Raw genomic sequence first — 25,199 nt, 5'->3', positions numbered from 1 at the left:
TAGCGCTAGGGAATCTTCTGAAGGAGAGCCATATCAATGAGTTAAATGCGAAAGGCTGGAAGAGTAATCGGATTAGGACGTCCTGGTAGCACGCCTGTGGGAGCTAAAGTAAGAGAAGAGCAGGACACGAAAGACGGACACGCTCATGAAAGCACGCCGCAGTGAGAGAGACTCCAGATTAAGTCACTTCACCCCAGGAAGAATTGTGCCTGGTAGGGGCAGGTGAAAAGGCGGCATTCAGATCAGCATCCACGGATATCTTAATTACCTCGCTCAAGGCAGGCACTCGAACCCGAAATATTTGGCTGCGGAATGTAAGCCATGAGCTGACACTATACGTTTTCACAAGTGGTATATTTTTCAAAGACTGAGCGAGTTTAATTTTGCTCAGAGAACTGGCGTGTTCAGCGAAACAGCTCAACGATCCAAGGTTCAGCGCGGCACAGCCAATGGCTTCCTGTGGAAGCCGATAACATCGCAATCGCCGCCTAATGTGGCCGCGACTGCAGAGCAGGGGCACTTCAGTATCGCCTCTCCCAAGAGCGGCCGTTCGTCCAGACAAGCCAGCATGATCGCGACCGACCGTCTGTATGCGCTGTAGTTGGGCAAATCACGTACTTGTTGATGTTTTTTTCGCGGCCCCGCTCCTTAAACGACCAACGCCAGAGCACTCTTCCAGGTTTCCAGCAGGCTGAAATCAGCGCACTAAATATAACGAACATCCTGACAGTGGTATTTACAGGCATGTGGACAGTTAAGACAAAATAAACAACATTCTCTCATATACGCAAGCAGCAACTCCAAAATAGAAAATATCGGTTCTGCGCAGTTGCGTTAAAATTGTTCTCTCCTGCCTAGTGATTAACCTTTTTTTTTATGAAGTTCGAAATGTCGTGCCAGTAAAGAAGGACCGTTGCCTTTTTGCGCCGCAAACTGTTTGCCGTATATGCCTTTTACTGCGAGGCTTTAGTTGTAGCCCCGCCGTGTGCGACAAAGGACGCGGGTTCAGCACGCCCATCAGTCATATCAGCGTGCTTGCGAATGGGGGACTCGCCGACGGGTGTTTCATACTCTCCTTTTCGCTGATTCGGTTAGTAAGTATAGTTTACCCCTTTCGCTTTTATCGCCAACTCGTTCGCGTTAGATAAACGTCTGTGGAACCTTTGATGCAAAAGCCTCACAATATGCTTCTTTTGAACGGACGCCCGTCGAGCAGCGTCGTTCCATTTTGTCGAGTAAACAGCGCCTCTTCGCTGCATTGTCGTCGGTTTTACGTGCTTCAACTCAGCTCCGGCCTTTGCGGGCGGTTGCTTGCGTGCTTACTTTGATGGCCTATAGGGCGTCGCATTTCATTTTCCGCAATGTTTGATACGCGCGTTTTGGTATTGCTCGATTGACCTTCAGTGCAACACCCGCTATGATGACACTCGAGCATATAGGCAAATGCGCTTTCGCATTGCACAGACCTTCATTAATGATGTCCTCGCGGCGGCACTTTGTTTAGTATTAAACAAAGCGAATCGCACTTTCTCCGGCCAAGCGAATCACGCTAACAGGAGGCAATATTTGAGTTTTGTCGAGTTGTGTGGCGTATAGGTTGAGGACATAACTAGTACCGTAATGGAGTGTTAGGTAAGTGCGCATAGTGAGTTCTATCTCGCTTTCTCTTGATTAATATAGAACTCCTGTCGTAAAGAAAGTTTTATTAATGACATGCAGTGTGTATACACTTGCTTAGTTGATAGTACCCGCCCTAGTAACAAATATAGTGGAGGGTTGCTCTTTGTCTGACGGCTCCAAGCATACCTCGCATACGCGCTTTTTTTGTGGCTGCACATCTAGATTCAATTTTTTTTTTCCTGCTGTAGGAACAATTTCTTTCCCCTGCTGCCTTCTAACAGAAAACAACCTTTTCTTAAGCTTATTCACAAAATGCCGTGGACTAACCAGGGTTTTGATTGCCACTGCCAGCACTGCTTTGCCGAATGAAGATGGCTTCGACAACTTCATAATAATAGTAATAGCCATTCTACGAGTCATACAGATTGGTACTCGCGCCGGTAGGTTTCTGTGTGCTTGCTCACAAAATGCCGCTGCACAGATAAAACGCTTACCTCTTGGTCAGTTTCGAACAAGGTCGAACTCTTGATAGTTCGGTTGCGGGCCAGACTTCTTGTGAGGACCAGATGCCTGACTGGAACCAGATAAGAGGTCGCCATCGATATGAACGAGCTTGTTGTAAGAGCACAGTCAGCGGCAAATGGAAACCGAACCAGGAAAACCTTAATTGAAAGGTTCGTGTTTTCGGTGCGCGGAGTATATTCTTGCGTTTTACCTAAACTTCATCGTGCGATGCGCGAATATATTGTTGTCATAAGTCAAAATCGCCTTTACGTGACAACCACAACCCAAGCATACTGCGTCTTCTGCGGCAGAGCTGTGCATGGCTAGCCGATTCGTCCGTCCATGCGTCCGCCTGTCGCCTTTACGCTGAATACATAACCGGCAGAACCCTGTGCGCACGCGCAGAAAAAAAAAGAGGGAGAGGCGCGCGAATGGGTGCGCCAGTAGTGACGTCGTTGCTCTCCATCGCAGCCGAGCGCGCGTGCAACATTTTATCTCTTCCACCGAAATCGACCTCGCTTCATACGTACTCCTGAGGAGCAGGCAGCTTTCGATCAGCAACGCCGCGAGAAGAACCGGGAATGAGCTCGTCTACGCCGTGCCGACGCTGCAGCCCGGGCAAAAAAACAGGCTCGTTCAGCCGAGTGCAAGCAGCAACTGCGTACAGAGGATCCGGCAGCCCACCAAGCCGTCATTTAATGAACCGTCTGTGTTAACCCAGCGACAAATACTGGACCCTAGCTTTTAGATTCGTTGGTTAACCATCTGTACGGAGTGCTTGGGCAGTGATTTTTTAAAGATTTATTTCCGACGTTCGCATTTGATTTGCCTCTGACTGTGCCTTAATGAAGAAACGCTTCGAAGCCCCCGTTATATACATTTATTCTTTATTCAGTAATCAAGAGAGAACAAAATAAAAGCTACAGCAAACACAACTAAAACAAAATAACAAGATCACCGCGGAACTTCGATCCATTGTACGAGCACAAGCGTCCCCTTATTATTGCACGCTTCGCCCATGTGCTTAGAAATATTCGTTTGCTTCACTGCTCAGAGACTCGTCTAAAGAAATACCACGTGTGGGATTAGTTTGCATAATCACGTGGGCTTTTTAGCAGTGTTTGGTCTCTTTTGTTTAGCACAACGTAATAAATATATATAAGCAAAAATATAAAAAAGAAGTACTAACTGTGTTACTTAGTCATGGCCGCGCAGTGTTTGCAGTTCACGATTTATAGCACGTGAAAAATTGACACACTCCCGCTGTGTTGTAAAGTTCTCATTAGCTTCAGAAATCACTGTAGGCCATGTATGAATTTTTCAAATAAGCACAGCTTATGCACTCTTTGAACAAAACCAGGCAATATGCTTCAGTGTGCGACGCAGAACCTGGTTCAATATCAAACTTCTGCCACCGTGCTTGTGAACTGACCTTTGTGGAGTGTAGTCACGGCTAATCGATTGCTTTAATGATACTAAAGAAGAGAATGACAGAAACCGGCATCACCACGGTCATGATTGAACGCTATAAATGAAATAAAATAATTGTTGCGCGTTCTTTATATTCTATGCCATTGTTTTACTGAAAGCTTACTATTTGCAAGCATATTGCAGTGCTCTCTGCAAAATACGGGATTGCACATTAGGTATTCAGGTGCTAGCGCAAGTGATGCAGCGCGAGGCTGTATTTCATTTGATATAATGACATAAAAAAAGCATAATGAGGAATGAAGCTCGTGGGAATGCCTAGACCCGCCGTTTGGCACAGTGTCGATGGCGTTTCGCTGTCGAGCACGAGGTCGTGGTTTCGGCATCTCACGCCGCGGTCGCATTCCGATGCTGCTGGAATGCAAAAAAAGCCACATAAAGACCTCCGGTTGGTCGAAGTTGATCTCGAGCCCTCACTATAATGGCGTCTTCTATAGCGTGTTTCTTAATGCATTAAACAGCACAATCTGACCTTATTTCATGCATTGCTACACGCAAGGCCTCCTATGCCTCGTTTTTTTTCCCTGTCAGGAAGGTGTTCATCGTTGCAGCTTCTAATGAACCAACCTACCAGCTAAATTCGCTTGAGTTTGTTTGCTTGTGTGTCAGCAAAGTCAAACTTGAGCTAGACTGGTTTTGCGCTTCGAGTCACTTGTCCCTGAACTACCAGTCCTTCGTCTTGCGTTCCATAATGTACAGAACTAACATAATCTACTGTGAGATCTGACGAGCCTTGACTGAGAACTTCCTATTGAAATGAAAGTTAGCATCTTTTTAGTCATTCTGGAAATAGCGTCTCACCGTGGTAGATGTAGGTCTACACGGTGTGCCGGAGTTTTTCGTGTTCAAAGATTCACTACTCCGTACGAAAAGCTTATCAGGGCTGCTTACGTGCTCGTTTCAATGTCATGCCTTCAATTATTGCTAATCACTTTCTTTCATTGCAGCATGCCCGAAGAGATACATCCTAATCCTGCAGTGCAGGAGGGCTAAATCAGCGTAAGCTTGCTGACTAGGTGCTGTGTTGGACTATGCGTGCAAGAGCACGTGCTCGGAGCTAAGCAGGAGTCGACTTTGAATGCCACATCGGACATGCTTCCATCACGGCTCTCACTACGCGTAACTCTACCTTCGTCCAATCGCATATATTCTATTTCGAAAACAAACTACAGCTGCCGTTTTCTCGCAATGTGGCCCACAGATAAAACAGTTCAAGTGTGTATCACTTTTCTTCGCGTACAAACAAGTAAGAAGTTCCTGCATGCGGTCCATTTCAGTCGCTGCTGTAGGCTAGTATCACATTTAACCTCTGTAAAGCGCAACGCAGATTAAGGTATCCCCAGTCCATCTGTCACCTGGCACACAAGCCTGGCACACAGTGCCGCGCATTCAGTGAAAGGTGCAAAACCGCATTCGTGCGCGCACTGTCTGCAGCACGCGCACGTGCACTGCGCAACGCCGCGCGGCTGCTGCAAAACTTCGCTGCTTGCCCGTCCTTTCGAGCAATCACTGCAGCCGAACTGCGAAGATGGATTGTTCGCGAAAGCAGTCCACGATCGCCGCAATGCTTTTTTCGGGCACGTTGCCAGGCCTCAAGATGGTCCAGGGCGTAGGTTTGTCCCATTTCACCTTGCCAACGTTTCGCCGTCAAGGTCGTGACTGGTAGATTCGTGCTTGGGACAGCAAGTGCGTCTCGGTCTCGCCCCGTCAAGGGACTTGCCAGTGTATGCTAGGCGGTCTGGAGCGTCAGCATGTCGCGCACTGTCACAGGGCGGGGTCTACTTGTCCTCTGTCGAGCTGTCGTCCCTAGAAGGATCCGGCGACGGGCTTCGCTCTCCTGTCACCGGGTTGGCGGCGCAGGGCGCGGCCGGCGGGGCGCCGTATGTGAAGCCTGTGGGTGCGCCCAGAAAGGACCCAAAAGCGTGTCCGGGCGCTGCCGCCAGGTAGTGCGGAGCCCACAAGCCTTGCCGCTGAGCCAGCTTCATGCGCGCTGTCATCTGCTTCTTCCACTTCGTCCTGTACGGAATAAAACGCAGCAGCGCGAGATCTGATTGATTGATTGATTGATTGATTGATTGATTGATTGATTGATTGATTGATTGATTGATTGATTGATTGATTGATTGATTGATTGATTGATTGATTCCCGGCGAGATTTCCGAAGTGTCTACACGTAGGTGCAAAGCTCTTAGGTTCTGGCTTCTCTGCATATGTAGATATTGTGAGGAGAAGCCAGCTTTCGGGTAATAATCAATAGAAATATTAAGCTTGTATCATGATGTTGATCGCTAATTGCACCCCTCTGCATCGCGGTGAGAAACAGTCACGTAACATGTGTGAGCTACATACGTGTTACCATATCGTAATCTAACGTGCTGTTTATCTATATTCTGTCTTATAAAGTTATCCGTGCTTGTGACGATCCCGTCCACATTTATTCCTTACTTATTTTCCGCCAATACTGCAATTATCACACGCTCATTTTCAGTGTTGACCAGTTAACACTCTCCTCCGCGTTGAATTTCAGTGCTTCTCGAAGGTGGACGCTCCCTACGGTTCCAGCCGGATTGATATTTTTTCTTCGCATTGCAATGCACTGAGTCCTCCGCGAATTGTTTCCTGCAGCGGACATAGGCTTAGCCCTACTGCGAATATATGTTCCTGTAGGTCCTTGTTCCCATGCCGACAGGTCGGGCCTAAAAAAAAAAAAAAAGCTGAACACTTCGTTTTGTACTACTGCGCAAATATTTGTTTTCTTGATTTCTTGTTTGACATTTTTGTGAAACTCGTATAGACGCATTACAGCACCGCAGGCTGGGCGCGACCACATTTGTTCACATGTGCGAGCCTCCATCAATGACATTGTGCTTTTAAAGGCCACAGGTGGAGCGACAATACGGTCGCGAACGGGGCAGTGAGTTTTGGAAGTGCAATCAAATAGGTTAGGATAGGGTCGGCGACATGTTACTCCAATGGTATATACACAACATGTAAACGCCCTTTTGTATGTCATATTTTTAGGTCGACTACACGTTCAGCTACTCCTTGCTTTTCACTTATTACGCATTCAAACGCTGTGTTAAGTGATTTGAATTGGAGCGACGCGGCTGCTGCTCACGACTAGTCTATTCACCCCTGGAAGGCACAATCGTATTAATCTCGCAGTTAGTATAATAAGTGTACGTCAAGTAAAAATAAAGTTCTGATGGCGAGATATGTTCGTTGTCGCCACCTTGTAACTACCGTGCCAGTTCCGTGTGACCTCATCAGGTTTCGCGTCATCTGCATGGGTTTTGTTAACCGTTCACGAATAAGCGAAAACTACAATACGCTCGAGTGCGGTCAAGGGCGTAGCCCATGATTTTTGTTAATTGAGTCCGCGAAAAATTCGCAATTTTTCTACACTTCTATGAAAACATGACTAGCATAAATGAATATAACTTCAAAACTGTCACGTCTTAACGACATTTTCATCTACCTTGTTTGGTCACGCACCTCAAAAAGGGAACGTTTGGCTTTGGTTTTGTCAGCCACTATCGAACCATTTTGCATCGAATGAAATGCTCATCAAGTTTATAAAGAATAAACTGCCAGAACTGACTGATCCGTGTTCCTATGTAGTGTTTCTTACAAAAGTTATTCGTCTTATTCTTTTCTTTACGTTGAGCAAACATTGTATCTCAAAAACGCTACGCACAGTTAAAGACCGTAAGAGAGTAAGCTTGTTTCTTACGACTAAGCGGAAAATCTCGACTGGAGCCTGTGATTCTTTCTTGTTTTTACGTGAAAGACACAGTCTTGGCTTACCTTCTGTTTTGGAACCATGTCTTGATTTGGACTTCCGTCAGATTCAGCGTTGCCGACAGCTCCATTCGCTTGCTAACGCTGAGATACTTGTCTACCTGCGCATAGGTTATTGTCCACTAGACATAATTAGTTGCTTAAATTAGTTGCTTTGTTGCACATGGCGGTAAATGCTTCTTGCTGTGTAATGCCACGTGATTTTTTGGATCTTTCTAGATCTCAGACAGTGCAATCTTTCAGCGTATTTCATTTAAATGCTCGGTCTGCGGTATCTAAAACAGCTGATCTCGAGTTGCTTTTTACGCAACTGGGTTTTGCTTTTGATGTGGTCATGTTGACCGAAACCTGGTATGGTGAACATAGCAGTATATTCAAGCTTCCTTTGTATGATACATTTGTTTTAAATCGCACGAATAGTCGCGGTGGTGGCGTACTATTGATGGTAAAAAAGCACTTTCAGTGTGATGTGTTACCTGAATTTTCTGTCATAAACTCTGATTATGAAATTCTGTCCCTTGTTATCGAAAATAAGGTCGTGGCGGTCGTATATCGCCCTCCAAGCGGAAATTTGAAATCCTTCTTCGATTTTCTTGACCTTTTTTTGTCTTTCATAAGTGAAAACAAATACGATGTCATTTTAGGAGGTGATTTCAATATTAACCTCCTTGCAGATAACCCCACAAAAAAAGAATTCCAAAATCTATTAAATTCTTTTGCCCTCTTAAACGTGATATGCGATCCTACACGTGTTACATTGCAGACTGAATCACTACTTGATCTACTTATAACCAATATGCACATGCCTATTCTGAAAGCAGGCGTAATAAATACTGATATCAGTGACCACCGCGGCGTTTTTATGTGCGTTCCGAAAAGCAAATTTCCTAATTCAAAAAAGATACCAAAGTTATGTCAAGATATGTCGACAAAAAACCTGAACAATTTCAAAGAGAAAGTTCGTAATCATGACTGGAGAAATGTTCTTGAGGAAACAAGTGCCGAAAAGGCTTATGTTTTGTTTTTAACGGCTTTTTTGTGTATATACAGCGAGTGCTTCCCTTATAAACATGCACAGGAACGAGGGAACATAAGGAAGCCATGGATCACACCTGAATTGCTGAAGAAAATTTACAAAAAGGATAGGCTATACAAGAAGTTTGAAAAAACTCGAGACCCGGATAGGCTTAAGGCTTTTAAAATGTTCAGAAATAAACTGACGGCGGATATACGCAGAGCACGTGATCAATATCTCTGTAACCAGTTCTGCTGCTCGATGAATAAGTCGGATGAATTATGGAGGAAATTAAATGAGCTTCTAAACAGATCTACAGGCCCAAACCCAGTAACAAAAATTCATACTCAAGATAAAGAACTCACAGGCACTGATTTAGCAAACGCATTCAACAGATACTTCACAGAGATAACTAGTGAATTCGTTGGTTCAAATACTCTTCATGTAAGAAACGAGAAGTCAATGTTCCTAACACCAACATCAGTATCAGAGGTCATGTCTGTTTTCATGGGGCTAAAAAATAGCAAATGTTGTGACGCAGACGGAATTGTGATAAAACCGGTGAAGTTTGTGATAGGAGACATAGCAGAGTGCTTAGCTCACATATATAACCTTTGCTTATCTCAAGGAACATTTCCGGGGCAAATGCAACTCGCCAAAGTGAGCGTACTGCACAAAAAAGGTAGTAAGAATGATTTTACAAATTTTCGACCAGTATCTATATTACCCGTTTTCTCAAAAGGCTTTGAAAAAATAGTTCTTACTAGAATGACAAATTTTAGCGAACAATGCAATATCATTTATGGCGCGCAGTATGGCTTCCGGAAATATCGATCAACAGAAATGGCACTGTTAGAACAAAAAGAATTTATCCTGCAATCGCTTGAAGATAAAGAAGTAGCCCTTGGAATATACGTAGATTTCACGAAAGCTTTCGATTATTTAAATCACTCTATCCTGCTAAAGAAACTTGATATGTACGGATTCCGGGGGACGGTTCTGTCACTACTGACGTCCTACCTTAGTGAGCGCAAGCAGTACGTGTATTTAAATGGCTGCTCTTCTAATATATTACCAATTTCTGCCGGCGTACCTCAAGGGAGTATTCTGGGCCCATTTTTGTTTAACTTATATTTGAATGACATTGTTAACGTCGATCCTATGGTGAAATTTGTTATATATGCTGATGATGTGACACTGTTATTCTCTGCAGAAAGTACGGATGAGTTGATTCTGAGAGCAAACAGAACGCTTGTGAAATTAGACACATGGGCGCAACTTAACAAATTGAAAATAAACGTTAGTAAAACGAAGGCTGTCATATACCGTGCGAAAAACAAGAAAATTAACATTACCTCAGACATTAAGCTGCGAAACTCAAAAGTAGAACTAGTAAGCGCATTTAAAATACTTGGAGTGTATTTCAGCGAAAATATGACCTGGGACACTCATATCGACCACGTTGTGTCAAAACTGTCTCGCATCGTTGGATTGACATACGCCAACAGATACATTCTACCGTCAAAGGTTAAGCTTCTGCTGTACAATGCGTTATTCCACTCACATATGAAATATTGCCAATTAGTTTGGGGGAACACAACAAAAGGTAATTTGCAAAGAATCATGATATTACAGAAAAAAATGTTACGAAATATTGAAAACGTCCCCATGAGTCACCCTTCCCACCCTCTGTTCTTGAAGTACTGTGTAATGAAAATAGACGAGCTATATCCGCATTGCCTGTGTTCACGTTATAAGCTTGAAGTAAAAAATAACAGCTATTCCCTACTACGGTTGGCATCGCTTTCTAAAAGGACCACACCTTATGAGAATCGAAATACACAGCCATGGCTAATCAAAACGTGCAGAACCGGATACGGACAACAAATGGTAAACAGAACCCTACCGCATTTGCTAAATTTCTGCCATAAAAACGGTTTCACTCCCGAAACAGCATCGAACCAGAAACTGAAATTGTTCTTCTGTGACAAAGCTCCTTTCCCATGACAGAATTTCATGTGGTTCTTTCATCTCTGCGCATGTACGCTACACGCATTGCAATGTACTGTTTCATACTACACCAATGTGTGCCGTTTTATTTTTTGTTTTTTCCTTCATTATGTAGCGCTTTTTACTTGCAGTTTTTATGTTTGTACGTTTTTGTTTAACATTGGTCTATCACGCAGTTAACAAACTTTTTATTTCTATAGTACCTTATTGTCAATGTTATCGACAAGTTATTGCTGCATTAGTATTTATTTGTTTGTGATTTTTATGTTGCCATGCGAAAAAGTGTTTCTGTTTCTTCTATTTTGTTCTCCGGGGAGCTGGGAACTAGTCAAGCTGACTTGTCAGCTTTTTTTCCCGCACTCCCTCACTTCATGAGTGAAATAAAGATTATTATTATTATTATTATTATTATTAAATATTGCATCTTGGTTTCGACATATTGCTGCCTTTTCGGCTTATCTGTTTTGTTATATATGATCAAAAACGACAGTCTCGCTTTCTACAGTGCATAGTTTCAGGAGCCGTCGATTTAATGGACGCGTGAAGACAGGATCAGTATTTTATGTGAGCCTGAAAGTAATAATTTTAATATCGCACTTAATGTAAGATTGGCTGCCACAACTTACAACGGCAGTGCCGTCTTGACCCACGTTTAAATAAACTCAATCAAATATTTATTTTTTAAAGTAAGAAATAAACCTTCTGAAAGGGAAGTACAAATAAGTTCCCGTAAATACTTTTTCGAAATGTAGATCGCGTGACACAGACCACCTTTTTTGTAGTGTATCATTTAAAAAAAAAAATGACAGCGTTACCATAAGTGCTCCAGTATCGCTCGCTGAAAGGCGCATGAGGACAGTTTGTCGCTAAGACGCGCCGTGATTATAACGAAGGGATGCTTTTTAGCTACCGCCAAGTATTGTCGCGTTCATACCAGAGTGCAGAAGTTGTGCCTTATAAGTGTGGTTTAGGTCGTTTCTCTTAATGAAGGACAAAAAAAGAAAACAGCCTCGCCCTTTCATCGCTCACCTTGAACTCCGCCTCAAGCCTTTCGAGTTGCTTGGCGCTGTAGGCCTGTCGAGGCTTCCGTTCGACGCCAGGTTTCCTGGGCCTTCGCCCAGAAGGTTTTGGGGCCCCGATCCCGTACATCTCTGCACCTCGCAAGAGAAGGGACAGACAGCAGGACAAAAGTCTAGTCAGCATCTCTGCCTTTCCTCCTCTCTCTCTCTTTCTCTGCCCTGAGGGTAAAAGAGAAAACTCTGGCTCTGCGATCGTCCATTTACCACGCCAACAATGGCATAAATTTCTTTATGTCTGTGGCTTCGGACGATCTATTACGATTAATTAGTTTTGTTTAAGTTTTTCAAGAAATCTTATCTTTCTAAGCCCACGAAAGGAAGAAAAGAAGAACTATTGCAAAGTGTTGCATGCACAATACAATATTTATATGATGATCAATTTTCAAAGCCACAAGGTCACTTGCAGGCAAAAGGGTCAATTTCAGGCAAATACATGCACACTACCGATCACTCCCACGCTGGCTAAACCGCCGTGCTTTAGACTCTAGCGCGAGCCCCTCAGTAGACTCTATCCCCTCAGCAGCTAGCCTTTAGGAAACTCTACGCTCCCGCTCTCCTCCCCCGTGCCTCGCCAAGCGTACCTGCTAGCGTGAAGAAGAGCGGCCTGCCCGCTGCTAGCCACGCCGCGGGCGTCGTCGCCGTCGCCGTCATGCCGTACTGCTGCGCCGCTGCCGCCGCAACGGCTGCCTGCTGCTCGTAGCTGGACGCCGGCACCGCATGCCTCAGCGCCGGGTGGTGCAGCGCCAGCGGCCGCAGGCACGGGGCCCCGCCCACGGACATCGCTTGGTGCGGTGCGGCGGCGGTGGTGGCGGGAGCGACGCGACCGGCCAGCGCACCGCCAGGCGAAGGCCTCAGGTCTAGCGGCATCCGGCGCGACGCGTCCTCGGCCAGCAGGCTGTCGATGGAGAAGCTGCCGCTTCGGCCGCTCGCGCTTCCGCCGCGGCAGCCTGGACCTCCGCTGCTCGAGTGCTGGAGGGCCGCCTTGCCGGCCGCTGACAGGAGCAGCGCGGACGCTGTGGGTGACTCGGGACGCCTGGCCGGGGACCACTGGCTCGGCTCCGACCGCTCCATGCGTCACCGTGTCTCGCGCCTGGACGCTGGGGAGAAAGCACGGCCCCCCTTCCTCGCTTTAGCACAGCCCAGAGTTCTTCGTTGTTGCGCTTTAAAAGAGCACTATTGAACAATCTTTTCTGGTGACAGCTTTTTTTTTTTTAGATGTAGCAGCCCGAAAAAAAAAAATTGGAGGACGCTTAAGCTTCGTCTTTAAGAGTGGAACGCGATGGCATGCAAAGATCTCTGACCGCTTGTCACGCTTCCCGGCAACCGCAGCTTTCTTGTGGTTGCGCGGAGGCGAGCGCCATCTGGATGGAGGTGTTGCAAGGAACCGAGCGGGCCACGCCGCTCTATGAATGGTAGAAACGCTGGAAGAGGAGTTTGTTTTAGAGGTTCAGCGTAACAGAACTATGTTTTCTGGTATATTCAAATTACGATCTGACGCTATCATGTCTGTAGGTTGTGTTTAGGTCGTACTTTACGATTTTTCTATCGCATTTTACCTTGAGGAATTCAATTAATTCAGTAACGCCTCTGCGCCACGCCGAGGGCCTACGTGCATGGTTGTACGTGGTTCGGACTCATTTATCGCGAAACGATGTCCGACGCCAACACCTGATTTATTGCGACACGGAACCGTTAACGCTATCGCGTTAAATGAAGGACGTAAGAAAAGACACACGAATTCGACAACTAATAATCTTGAACAAAGTAGGCTTCACGATTGACTTTAAGAAGGCCACCGCCCACCCCTCATAGTGCACGCGGTTTGTTTGTGATCGTCTGTCTTTCTTTCTCATCCTGCCCCTCTCTTTCGCTTTTTAACCTCTTACTAATAATAACAGCAAACAGACGCCCGTTTAATCGTACTTCGTTCAAAAGAGAGAGCGAGAGGGAAAGGCAAAGGAAAGACAGGGAGGTTAACCAGAGATTATCTCCGGTTGGCTACCCTGTACTGGGGGAGGGAAAAGAGGATGCAATAGGTGAGAGAGAGAATGATAAAAAAATAAAATAAGAACCTAAACACACACACGCACGTACACACAAACTGTTTCTGTGGAGGTGCCTTAAAATGTGACTAACTCCAAAGTTGCCTGTAAGCAGCTGCCCCAGGGATTCTAATAAAGATAATAAGAATTTTTTTCTTAATTGGCTTTCTCAAGCTTACGTTAAGAGCGGCAAAGTATGTCCGCCTCGCGTAATACATCTGCTCTGAAAAAAAAAAATGCCACGAGCGCTAAGCTCGTAGCTTTTTTATTTGAAATCTGTATAGAGTCTGAAAAATTATATCTGTTAGCGGGCGTAATGTACAAATAAAGCTGCACTGCGACGGTTCTTGTTTCGGGAGAAGTTCAGCACCAAGGTTTCCTTATGCGAGGCTCATTATAGGAGCATGCACGTGATAACTATCACATCTCTCGCTGTCAAGGCCTTCCGAGGTAATCGCCATCTTGGAAGCAGTGGACCTCGGAAGTGTAAGGACTTGTTTGAAAAAGTAGATTGTCTGCGCACGAAAAGTAAATAATGCAGGAAGTAAGCGCGCCACACAAGTGATAAACTGTAACACGGTGAAGTCGCATGTAATCACCATCTCGGAAGCAGTTGACTGAAGCAGTCCACTTCGTACTCCCTTCTTTTAAAACCAGGTAACTTCAATTTATTTCTGTACGAATAATTTTTGAGCTCTCCAAACTTCACTACCTGCTGACAATTTTGCCTATACTTTCGAAACTGAATGCCATTTCTTTTCACGCCGTGTCTTGGCAGTGCTACCGACTGAAAGCAACGCTGTAAGCTAAAGAATCTATATTTTTGTTCATTTGGCGGGAAAGCATTGACTGAAGGGAACGAAAGTCAGGCTTTGATTGTCAGCCGCCACAGCAGCAGCCCATTGGCTGTTGCCTTGCACTGCTGAGCTCGAGGTCGCGCATTCGACACTGGTGGGCCGCATTCCGATGGGCGCGGAATGGAAGAACACTCGGGTATACGCTGAGTATTCGTTGCACGCTAAAGAATCCCAGCTGGTCAAAATTAATCCGGAGCCCCCACTATGGCGAGCCTCATAATCATATCGGGGGCGAGCTCCACCACTTGAAAAACTGGCGCTGCCGTCGACGTGACGTGGTATGAGGGATCACGGCTGCTTCGGAAGCGCCGAAGCGAGCTGAAAACGAAAGCTTAAACTCCCATCTGCGCTGCGGTTCCGATTTGGCGAGGAGGTTTTCCCGCTTCGGGTGTCTGCTTGACAACACTTGAAAGCACTATAATAGGTAGTAGCTGCCTTTGAAGGAGTCCGACGTAGTAGGCTACTGCTCGGTATACCGCAGTGCCAGACGTACGCAACGGAGCCCGGTGTCAGCCTTCACACGTGCTCACAGGATAAGAAGCTGCGTGAAGCTTGGATCGCGAAACTTAGAACCGGCAAACGGCCATTGCCTACAACTCGGGTGAGCAGCAAACACTTTCGCGAGGAGGATTTCTGCTACGGCGTCGGGGCTGCGATGTTCGGTGAGTAGAAGAAAGAGCGCTCTGAAACGCTCCACCGCGCGCGCTGTCCGGCTAATGACATGACGGTTTGATCTGTGAACTTGTTAATGCTAGATGTTGGCAATTTCACTGGAATGAAGAGGAAACGGTAAGGAGCACATTTAAAGAAATATGTCATTGTTCGTGTTCGGCAAATAGATATATGGCATCTGTAAAATATTCTGTGTTACAGAAATGTCCAGGACGGCTTTCGCGTGGTGTTTTTATTGGGCGTCGACAGCCAAACCTATGAGGAGCGCGCCGCGTTATCCTTCATACTACACAAGTGAGGCGCTTCCGACAGGTGGAGATTCCGTTAGTCCTCGCCCCTAATAGTAGCTTTGGCACGCGCGAAAACCCAAAATTTTCTAGACTTTCGTTGTTCGAACTCCCTACCGAAATTTTAGCGCCGTCGTTCAATGTACGCCATGGTTATCAATGTATTTTTCTCGTGTTTGTGTCAGTCTGGCTCAGAAAAAAAAAAAGTTATCGAAATCTGCTATGTAGCGTCTTTGAATAATTTAGCAGCCACTCTTTACCAATGAACAAATAACTGTAGACTTGCGCGGACGTCAAAATCAATGACGTCACGGCTAGCTGGTGCAGGAACTTAGAAGCGGCGCTGCCACCTGTCTCTCTTTTCTGCGTCTTCTGGTTTTACCCAGCCTTCTCTCGCAGTAATGGTGGTCGCGCTTCACTATTGCAGATGCATAAATTACGAAACGCAACTCAATAATCCTCTTTAGCGTCCCTTTTACAGCGAAGCTGTTAGCCTTTAGTTGGTCGGTATTTATCGCGGCGTCATCATCGCGGAAAAAAAAAAGAATCCTTCAGCGATTGAAGCTAAATATGCATATACTCTTTGGTATCACGCATACAACATAGAGCACAACGCTCCTGCTAACATTGCGAAGCACGTAGCGCCCCCCGCATACGTTTCGTGGCAAAGATAGTTGCGCAAGATGCCGCGGCGACGGCAGCTTGCGACGTGGATAGGGACGTCACTAGCCTTTCATATAAAAAAGAACCTTCCTAGCCACTGATTTCATTGCTGTTCCAGCAGCGCTATGGGTAGGCAACGCATAGTTAGGGCTCCCAAGGAACAGCGTTAATACGACGAGCGGCAAAGGGAAACGAAAAGGCAATACAACCAGTGGCGGCGTGCTACCGCTAATCGTAATGGCGTGCGATTACAGCTCAGGGGAAATCTGCACGTCCACGTTCTCCTGTGGCTGAATAATGCGCCGGAGGAGCGATCGAGCAGTAAAGCATTGCATACCCATCTCAGCACTTGTAAAGGTGGTTTTCAATAGCTTCGTTGGCCATCAACATTCGCAGGGCCTCAATTTTTTTGTAGCTAACGCTTTAGGAGACAACCCTGAATAAGAGAGCTTACCGGTGCGAAGAATGTTCTGGGAAAGAGAGCCCCCCGAAGGCAGATCTTCGAAGGTCAAGTTCTTACCGCTGTAGTCTTACCCCCGTATTCAGAAATGTGCCCCACCTTGAAGCTCATGTTTGACTTCTGGCTGGCTTGAGCGTGCCTGAAGAAACGCGGTAAGCGTCTTGGGCACGCTCGCGCCAGGCGGCATCTGGATGAAGTCAAGCAATCAAATGAGTAAAGTCAAGGCGCATTTCTGAAAACGGAGGTTAGTGCTCTGAAGTGCAATATGCTGGGCAAACAAGCACCGCCACTCGCCTGTTTTTGCCCCGGTTACCTGTTGTGTGTCCCTCCCAATTGAACCTCCCCACCTCTCACTTCAGCACAGAGACATGAGAAACCAAGTGTAGTTTAAAACACCTACTGTGTGACTACCCATCATCCGAAGACGAAAGTCTTGTCCTCCGTACAGTTTTATGGCAATTAAGTGACCGTTTACAGAAGAGACGATTCTGGAAGCGTGGCCTCGTGTCTGTGACGTGCAAAGCCTCAAGAGAAAGACAAAAGGGGAGGAAAGACAGGGAGGTTTGCCAGTGTAAGCACCGGCTGGCTACCCTGTGCTGGGGAAAGGGTAAAGGGAAAAAAGGAGAAAGAAGACGAAAAAAAGATGCTGCTGCGTTTATGGAGACGCATCAGCCAGTATGACCGCTTGTGACGAAATGAACGATGAACGCTTCGTGGTGTGTGTGTGTGTGTGTGTGTGTGTGTGTGTGTGTGTGTGTGTAAATACTATGAACTTATCTCCTCCTTATATTATTTCAGACCTCTTTTCCCCTTCCCTATTTCAGGGTAGCCAATTGAGCTCATCCTGCTTAATTTCCCTGCCTTTCACCTTATCCCTTCTCTCTCTCTCGCAATAAGGGCTTCATTACACATTAGAACGCCGATGGACACTGTTTGCAGGGCCATAGCGAATCGGTTGGCAGTCGAAGAAGAAAAAAAAAACGAGAAAGAGGGGAAAAGCGGGAACTTACGAAAAACGCCCATCCACTTCTCGCTTAAATCGGAAAGGTCTTTATTTGATCGGACAGTAAGAAAAGGCGCAGCGTATTTGAGCAACACTTTCGAAGCGCCTCGCCCGCCATATTTGCTTAAAACGTTCACCGAGATTACAAAACGTCCACTTCAATGGTCCTAACTTTAAAAAAAAAATAACAATAAGCAGCGTACACTTCTTCGCGCGGAGAGACATCCAAGACATTTATGGCGGGGCCTTTTTGCGAAGCGCATAATGGCTCTGCCGGTACTATATAGCTACGTGCGGACGCAAAACGAAGATGTGCGTGTGAGATCATAATTCTCAAATCCCCGACGGGCAACCCTGCCTGCCCCAATTGAAAGACTCGATTTGCCGTTTGGGGCAGCTTTATTTCTCGCCGCGGGCTTCCACCTCGCTTCAGCGGACGGGAAACTAATGGACGGGGCCATTCTCTTCGCTCATGACGGTCTGATGGAGCGTCTCTGTCCGCCGCGCCGCTCAATAGTGCTTAGCGCGCACTGCGCGCAATCAGGGGGAACCGCGGGATTGATTGCCTTCGGCACTCCGCGGACAATGTGCGCCTGCGTTCGCGTATACGCGCCGCTGGTGGGAAGGCTGTGGAAGACCTGACGCGCGCTATTGCCTTGCGTGTTATCATGCTGCCACGTTATCAAGTTTTCGACTCTTCGTCCCGCGGCTCAGCGAAGGGTACGGCGCTTGGACAAGGGCGTCATTCCGGAATGCGAATTGGACGAGTGCGACATTCCAGAAGGCGGATTGGACGAGTGCGACATTCCAGAATGGAAAGAAGAATGATAGGTGTAACGTTAAGGGATAAGAAAAGAGCAGATTGGGTGAGGGAACAAACGCGAGTTGATGATATCTTAGTTGAAATCAACAAAATGAAATGGGCATGGGCAGCACATGTAATGAGGAGGGAAGATAACCGATGGTCATTAAGGGTTACGGACTGGATTCCAAGGGAAGGGAAGCATAGCAGGGGGCGGCAGAAAGTTAGGTGGGCGGATGAGATTAAGAGGTTTGCAGGGACAACATGGCCACAATTAGTACGTGACAGGGGTAGTTGGGGAAGTATGGTAGAGGCCTTTGCGCTGCAGTGGGCGTAACCAGGTTGATGATGATGATGATGATGATGATGATGATGATGATGATGATGATGATGACATACTAGAAGGTGTATTAGACGAGCGCGACATTCCAGAAGGCGGATTGGACGAGCGAGACATTCCAGAAGGTGAAGGGCTATCGCATCGCGCTTCACTCCCGGTGGTTTGTCGGGCCCCCTTTCCCTGTGCCGCTGTTCTTTCTTTCTTTCTTTCTTTTGTTTTGTCTGGGTGCGTAAATGTTCCGTTCATTTACTTCGATTTTTATTTCTTGTAGATGTTGTAGAAAAGCAGACTGAAAGAAGGTAGCCGAGTTCGTTTCCGCCCATGCTTATCCATATACTGTTTAGAGCAAATAGAGCGCGAACGATCACGCGCCTAAACTTGCGGTCTCTTGTATGCAGGGTACATCTAAAAAACACATAGGTACTCACTACCGCTTTTGTGGAAATTCAGAGTGTAAATACGCAACACAGCGAAGTGCATTCACCGCCCCCCCCCCTTGCAAAATAGCCAAAAGCGCAAGCACGAATCTCGACCAGCTTCTCCACTCATTAAATGCTTTGTCCCGCGTGACTCGTTTCTGAGGGAGTTGGGTACAACCTAATGAACGTACGTGCATTTGCGCTATCGTCTTGTCTTGCGTTAGCGCTTGCTGGTATCCACAAAACGCTCGCCATGTTCTCTATGTTATTAAGGAAACCTAAGCGGAATGGCGCGGCTGCAGCGACGTTTCGGCAAGGTTAATTTCGCGATTTTGTTCTCCACGCGATGGGAATGGCAATGGTGATGACGTTTGATTAACGAGGAGCATGTCGCTACTGATAGGGTCAGTTTTGCTAGAATGTTTTCACCTCCACTGGCAAGGTCGCCGAAGCTCGTTGTTGTAGCCATCACGACGCCATCAGAGGTCGCAGTGGCCGATGCGGTGCACGTAATAAACCATCCTCGATGCGAGTTAAGTTATTCAAATGCAATTACAAGAATGAACGATGCGACAGGAAGGCAAGTGAAGCAAGATCCATAGTTATCGAAAGTGTCAATTCTTTTATTCTTCTTTTTTTCAGTGTGTCAGCCTTAGACGGTGTCAGCCTTAATGCGTGTAATTATGTATTTGATAATTCATATCACTGCCACTTGGGCGAGGTTGTTTCTTTGTGTGTGTTTTTGCTGTTGCGTTTTTTCTACACTCGGTAAATCGTGCGCCCCTCCCCCCCCCCCCCCCCCTTCCTAGAACTAGCCATTACAAAACCACTACCCGCCGTTACTGCTCATCACGAGATCGCAAATTAGATTGCCGGTGTACATCGGCTGTATTCCGATGGAAGCAAAATTCTAGAACGCTCGTTGTACTGAGTGTTGGGCACATGTTAGAGAACTCTAGGTGGCCAAAATTAATGCGGAACCACCCATATTGCGGCATCTCTCAAAGCCAAATTCCATCCATTGGGCGTAAAACTACCTTAATCTCTCTCTCTCTCTCTCTCTTTCTCTCTCTCTCTCTCTAATTATAGAACGCAAGCCGCACTCGGCTCTAGGCTTGTTCCGCGTTCTAACATTCCCTGAGTGGCCCGTTATCTGTCGCACTCGTTACCTAAATTGCCTTTTTCGCGCCGTAAACGATCAGAAGTGAAATCATGACATCTGTCTGTTTCGAGAAATAGAGCACAGCGTCATTCCTTCATGCAGTCCCCCAAGGCAGTGTTCCTCTTACTTTTCTCTTACGTGACCCTTTTTAGTAGTACCAAACTTACCATGACGCCCCAACTTTATAGGCCTTCTGAAAATTAACTTTCTTCAATGACACGGATATATTTACATTTTGTTTATCCACAGGACATTAACAGCAGCAGGTAGAGCTGCGAAAAATGCTTGTTCTTGTTTTAACAGTGGTTGATTTATTAATCTGCTTTAATGAGAATATTTAATTTAGCCCCTGAGGGCCGGTCTTTAAATGTGACAGCATTTCTTTGTGTGCATCCCGAGTAAGCTTTCGTCGTGTCGCATCGATAAACGAAGGAGTGCGAAGAGGCAAATGCACAGTTTAAAGTTTGACATCAAAGGTTGGTAACAGGCATTGATTTCATTGGTGATAGCGATAGTTGAACGTTCCATGACCCTCAGAAAAAGGCTCATGACTCATTTGGTGGTCATGACCCGCAGTTAAAAAAAAATACTTCCCTAGCCGAGCACCCATCTATAGGCCCTCTGCCGGCTTCCCTAACAGCTTTCCTTATCCCTTCCCTCCTTCCTTCCTTACTGGAATGGTTAATTACCCCATATATGCGGCCACTGCAACTGGGAAGAGACAATCCAGCAGTTCGCCATCTCTGCCTCTGCACCCGCTTCGACGTCTAACACCAGTCTCTTCGGAGCTTTCTCAACCGACTGGATGGTCGATCCTATGTAGAAGCAAATATCCTGGGTGCCCAGGATTGGACGCGCGCTTTAATGTCTTTCTTGAAATGAACGGTCCTGAGAAGACGCGCACAGACCTGCGTCTGCTACATTGCCCGTGCACTGCCTCTCATTTTGCCTTCTCGTTCTTTCTTTCAGTCCTTCATACCCCTTCCCCCGCGCAGAGTACCCAACCGAACGTCCGTCTAGTTATAACCGCCCTGAGTTTCTTTGTTTTTCCCTATCTCGTTTATGCCTTCCCTTAACAGCGGCGATTTGTTCGTCCAGATTATTTGTTCGTGCTCATACGTGTTTCGCGCTGTGTAGCAAAATCGTACAACATGAACTGAGCGAAAAGCCTATACACCCAGCTTCCCCATGCCGAATAAAGCTTTTTTTTTTTTCTCGACAGATTGAACTAGTAATTTAGCTCGATAAAAACCACAGACACAAGACAGGTGGACCAAGCGCTTGTCTTTGTCCGCCTTTCTCGTGTCTGTGGTTTTTATTGCGCTAAGTTCACTTATAGAGGACCAACTAGCCCAACAATCAGCTCTTCTCGATAGATGACAGATTTCGTTCACTGCGAGTACGCCTTGTCACCTTTCTCAATATCTTCCTCTCAGTATACCACCTTTCAGAAATCAGTATGCATTACTTCTGGTTGCCGTCGTTCCCTCCCCCTTCTCTCTTCTTCGTATGTGTACATATTGTGGTCAAGGCATGAATCACAATTAAAACCAGAAACGCTGCTTAAACTTAATTCATTTGTACGAGAAAATCGGCATACAGGCTATTAGATTTACTATCAAACAGTAGTATAGCCTTCACGGAACGTGGGCAGTCAAATAATTTTTTTTTAATGTCTTCAGTTTGAACGCCGTTGAGATTCTTGCGCATACCATCGAGTACCGCGTCCTGGAGTTAATCATCTCGGTTACTCTTTGGGATCCAAAAATGTTTAATTGAATTTAAATAAATTGATGTTGTTGGCTCCCGTATGCCCATCGCAACTTGGTTTTGCTATAAACTTCTTGTAACTGCTTGTCTTTTCTTGTTTCTTTCATTATTTTTTTTTTCATGTGATCGGAAGCAAACAGTAAATGTGAGGGCGAAGATAACATAACGCGTCACGGAGAATGGATTACTTAACAGAAACAACATAATCACGTTTGAGTGGATAACTGAAACCTTGATCACACTAACACCGAGTTTCATACATGGCTTGAAGGAGGCTTCGTAGCACGCTGAATGAAGCGGGCGGTTTAAAACGTGTTACGCAGTGCCAAATACCTCACTATAGTAATTACGTGACCGAAACAGTAACTGACCTCCGCTAGGATTCATTATTGTAAAAACTTATAGCTCCATAAACACACAGAACTCAGAGAAGCAACACACACCACAGCGCGTGTGGTGTGTGTTGCTTCTCTACGTCCTGTGTGATTATGGCGCGCTAAGTTTCTATAATAATGCATTACCGACTAGTCCCCCTATCCATCCTTTTGCCAGGATTCAGTTTCATGGCACTCTGCAGAATGAAACAAAAAAGATAACAAACATATCAGTGCGCGATTGTAGTGCTGAGTAATGAGTTACAGTTTCAAAGAATTTTGAGAATGTAGTTACAAACTTCACTTATTTCTGCAGATATGCACGCTTCTGCAGGTTCTTAACGGCTTTGGTTTCCTACAGAATCAGGGCACAGAATGTGTGAAAAGCATTGGGTAACCTCTTAGCGCCCGCGGGCAATGACAGCAAGGAGACGTGGACCGCACCAAGTGTTTTCTCTTTAGAGCATCTTGCTGTTTACGGGTCCTCTCTGTTCTTGTCCGCTGGCGCTACAGTGTTATCCAAGTTCGAATACCAACATGTCCAACATGCTGCACAGAATTCGTTGTAAAATGTTACTTTTAATCGTTGCCACTCATTGACTTCTTTTCCCATGGTCCGTCTGAGAAATCTGCTTTACATGCGTTTGTTTAGATTAACAGTGGGTCTGCCAGTTCTGTCGCGATGTTAGTTTTGGTCGTGTAAGGAAACTCAAAGAGCTACTTTTGCTAGCGTGGCGGCTAAAAGAAAGGTATCGGGAGCATAAACACGTGGGAGCGGCAGAACACTCACCGACGGTATTCTTCTGAAGTACACTCGTGTTTCTTCTCGCTTGTCCAAAGATGCCGTGCCCACAGAATCCTGCCGTCTTTTGGCTTTCGTTTTCCGATGCCGCACGGCCGGAATGAAAACAACAACAAACGCGCGTTGACAATCCGGTGGCCCGCCACGAAACGGCGGCGCTGCTCTTCCAACGGCCACGCGCTTATGGTCCCCAGACCGCACGGCGACCACCGGCACGACACAGCGCCTGAACCCCAAGTTTCCCCCGACGCGCCGCGCATTCCTTTTCCTCCCTTCACCACGTGACGACGTCGGACCGGCCAATCGAAAAGCTGGCGCGGGCATAGCGGCGGCCCCCCATTGGTCGACTGTCGGCCGCGGCCCCCGCCCCGTCTTTCCCGCTCGCTCCTAAGAGCCGTAGTTCGAGGATCGCCGTCGCCGGTTTCTTTTTTTTTTTTCCTTTTACTTTTCTTCTTCCCCGCGTCCGGCAAGTTTTGAGGAAAACAATTAGATTCGGTCTCCCCTAATTCCAGGCAATGTCGTCCACGCCGTACGCACGAAATAAATAGCAGACGCCGCTCCTTCTCTAAATAAGGGTGTTCCCACACATCGATCCTCTTATTCCGCTCTATTCTGACTCCAACGCGCGAGGCTTGGAGACGCGCACACTGGCGCTTCCCTAAGCGATTTGGGCGGTGCGGTGGCCTCAGTGACACGGAGTTTGATTTGATTGGCTTCTTCGACGGGCGCCACTTTACAAACGGCATCCGGCGCTTCCGTCGCACTGCACGGAACTCTGTAGAAACGGTGATGAGCCAGGCCGTTTCGACGTAGTTGGCGAAGTGGTTTCGGCGTTTTAAGTCAAGGGGCGAACGCTTGCGCTTGCCTAAAACTTTAATGGGGTAGTTGGGGGCTTGAAAGATGCTGGCAAAAAGGGGGGAGTCTCAAAAGGCTTGGTCATCATGGCCAGCTTGCGGTCTTTAGAGACCGCACAACGAGCAACAGATGCCGCGAGCGTATGTGTGTGCAGCGCCGCCTAAAGGCCGCGTGTGTCGTCGAGGAGTCGCCAGCCGTGGACAGATGTGGGAAGACATCACGTGTTTCCTCCCGGGCTGCACAAAATAGGCGCGTCGCGGCTATCCTCTCATCGTCTTCCTCCTGTTCTGTTTTGGAATAGGCGTGGTTACGCTTGTGCATCGCCTCTGTAGTGTGTGTGTAGGGCTCGACAGCCACGGACCGTTCGTTATAACTTCGTGTCTGTGGCGACCGGAAGGAGCTGCGAAGTGCCATCGATTTCCCGCACACAGTGACCTTGCGGGCGCCTTGGACGCGTGACAATAGTTTAACTGCCTAAACAGATGAAGCAGGCAGTAAACGTGTCCATAACAAGGTACGCTCGTCAATAATCGTTTGTTTTGCTCTCTCCCCCAGCTTGTTTTCCTTCTGTAAACTCAGAATCTTCGTCGACTGCCCCGTGCCTATAGAAGGTAGCGCGTGCGTTGCAGCTGATGTTTATAGCGCATCTTGTATTTTGCGAGCATGACCTTTCTCTTTTTTTTTTTTTTTTTGAGCAATTCAATGTGCCACTCTTCACCAAACGGAAGTCGCTACGAGTGTGCAACCAGCGTTGCGCGAGGTGATAGCGAGAAATAAACTTTGGCTCTGTGATGACGTGTATCCTAACGGGCAGGAGGCAAGAAACTGAGGGTATTTGATGAAGCGCGGTACATAACATTCTGGGGAATCAGTACGTGTTACAATTCATCCCACGCGTTGCCATGTCGCAAAGAATCATCACAATATGCGTATCACCGCGAGCGCACATGAGCGACAAGGACAGTGTGGCTGCTTTATATTCTTGGTGAACATGCCGTGTGAAGGATTCTGAGCACGTTTGTCGCATGTCAGGCTTATAAGTGGCCGAGGTATACCGCTTAAAGTTCTACCGCTGGTCCCAAAGTTGCGGTTATTTTGAACGCTTGATGCATTTGCATTTTTTACGTGTGACATTTACTCACTTGAATTTGAATGTGACAAGTGGTAGTTAGCC

At 46.6% G+C, this 25,199-nt stretch overlaps 1 protein-coding gene across 1 annotated transcript; it reads right to left on the bottom strand.

Annotated features, from left to right (window-relative positions):
• Positions 1-5,204: 5,204 nt before the first annotated feature.
• On the bottom strand, positions 5,205-11,587 carry LOC142581881 (homeobox protein ceh-19-like). The gene is made up of 3 exons (XM_075691325.1): positions 11,468-11,587; positions 7,420-7,514; positions 5,205-5,628 (listed from the first exon to the last, which is right to left on the bottom strand). Exons 1-3 carry the CDS (start codon positions 11,585-11,587, stop codon positions 5,391-5,393), a joined length of 453 nt encoding a protein of 150 aa, XP_075547440.1. The 3' UTR covers positions 5,205-5,390.
• Between the last annotated feature and the right edge of the window lie 13,612 nt (positions 11,588-25,199).

The sequence above is a fragment of the Dermacentor variabilis genome, chromosome 5 (genome assembly GCF_050947875.1).
Source record: "Dermacentor variabilis isolate Ectoservices chromosome 5, ASM5094787v1, whole genome shotgun sequence".
Lineage (NCBI taxonomy): Eukaryota > Metazoa > Arthropoda > Arachnida > Ixodida > Ixodidae > Dermacentor > Dermacentor variabilis.
The sequence above is the reverse complement of the archived record's forward strand: the minus strand, read 5'-3'. Positions and strand labels throughout refer to the sequence as shown.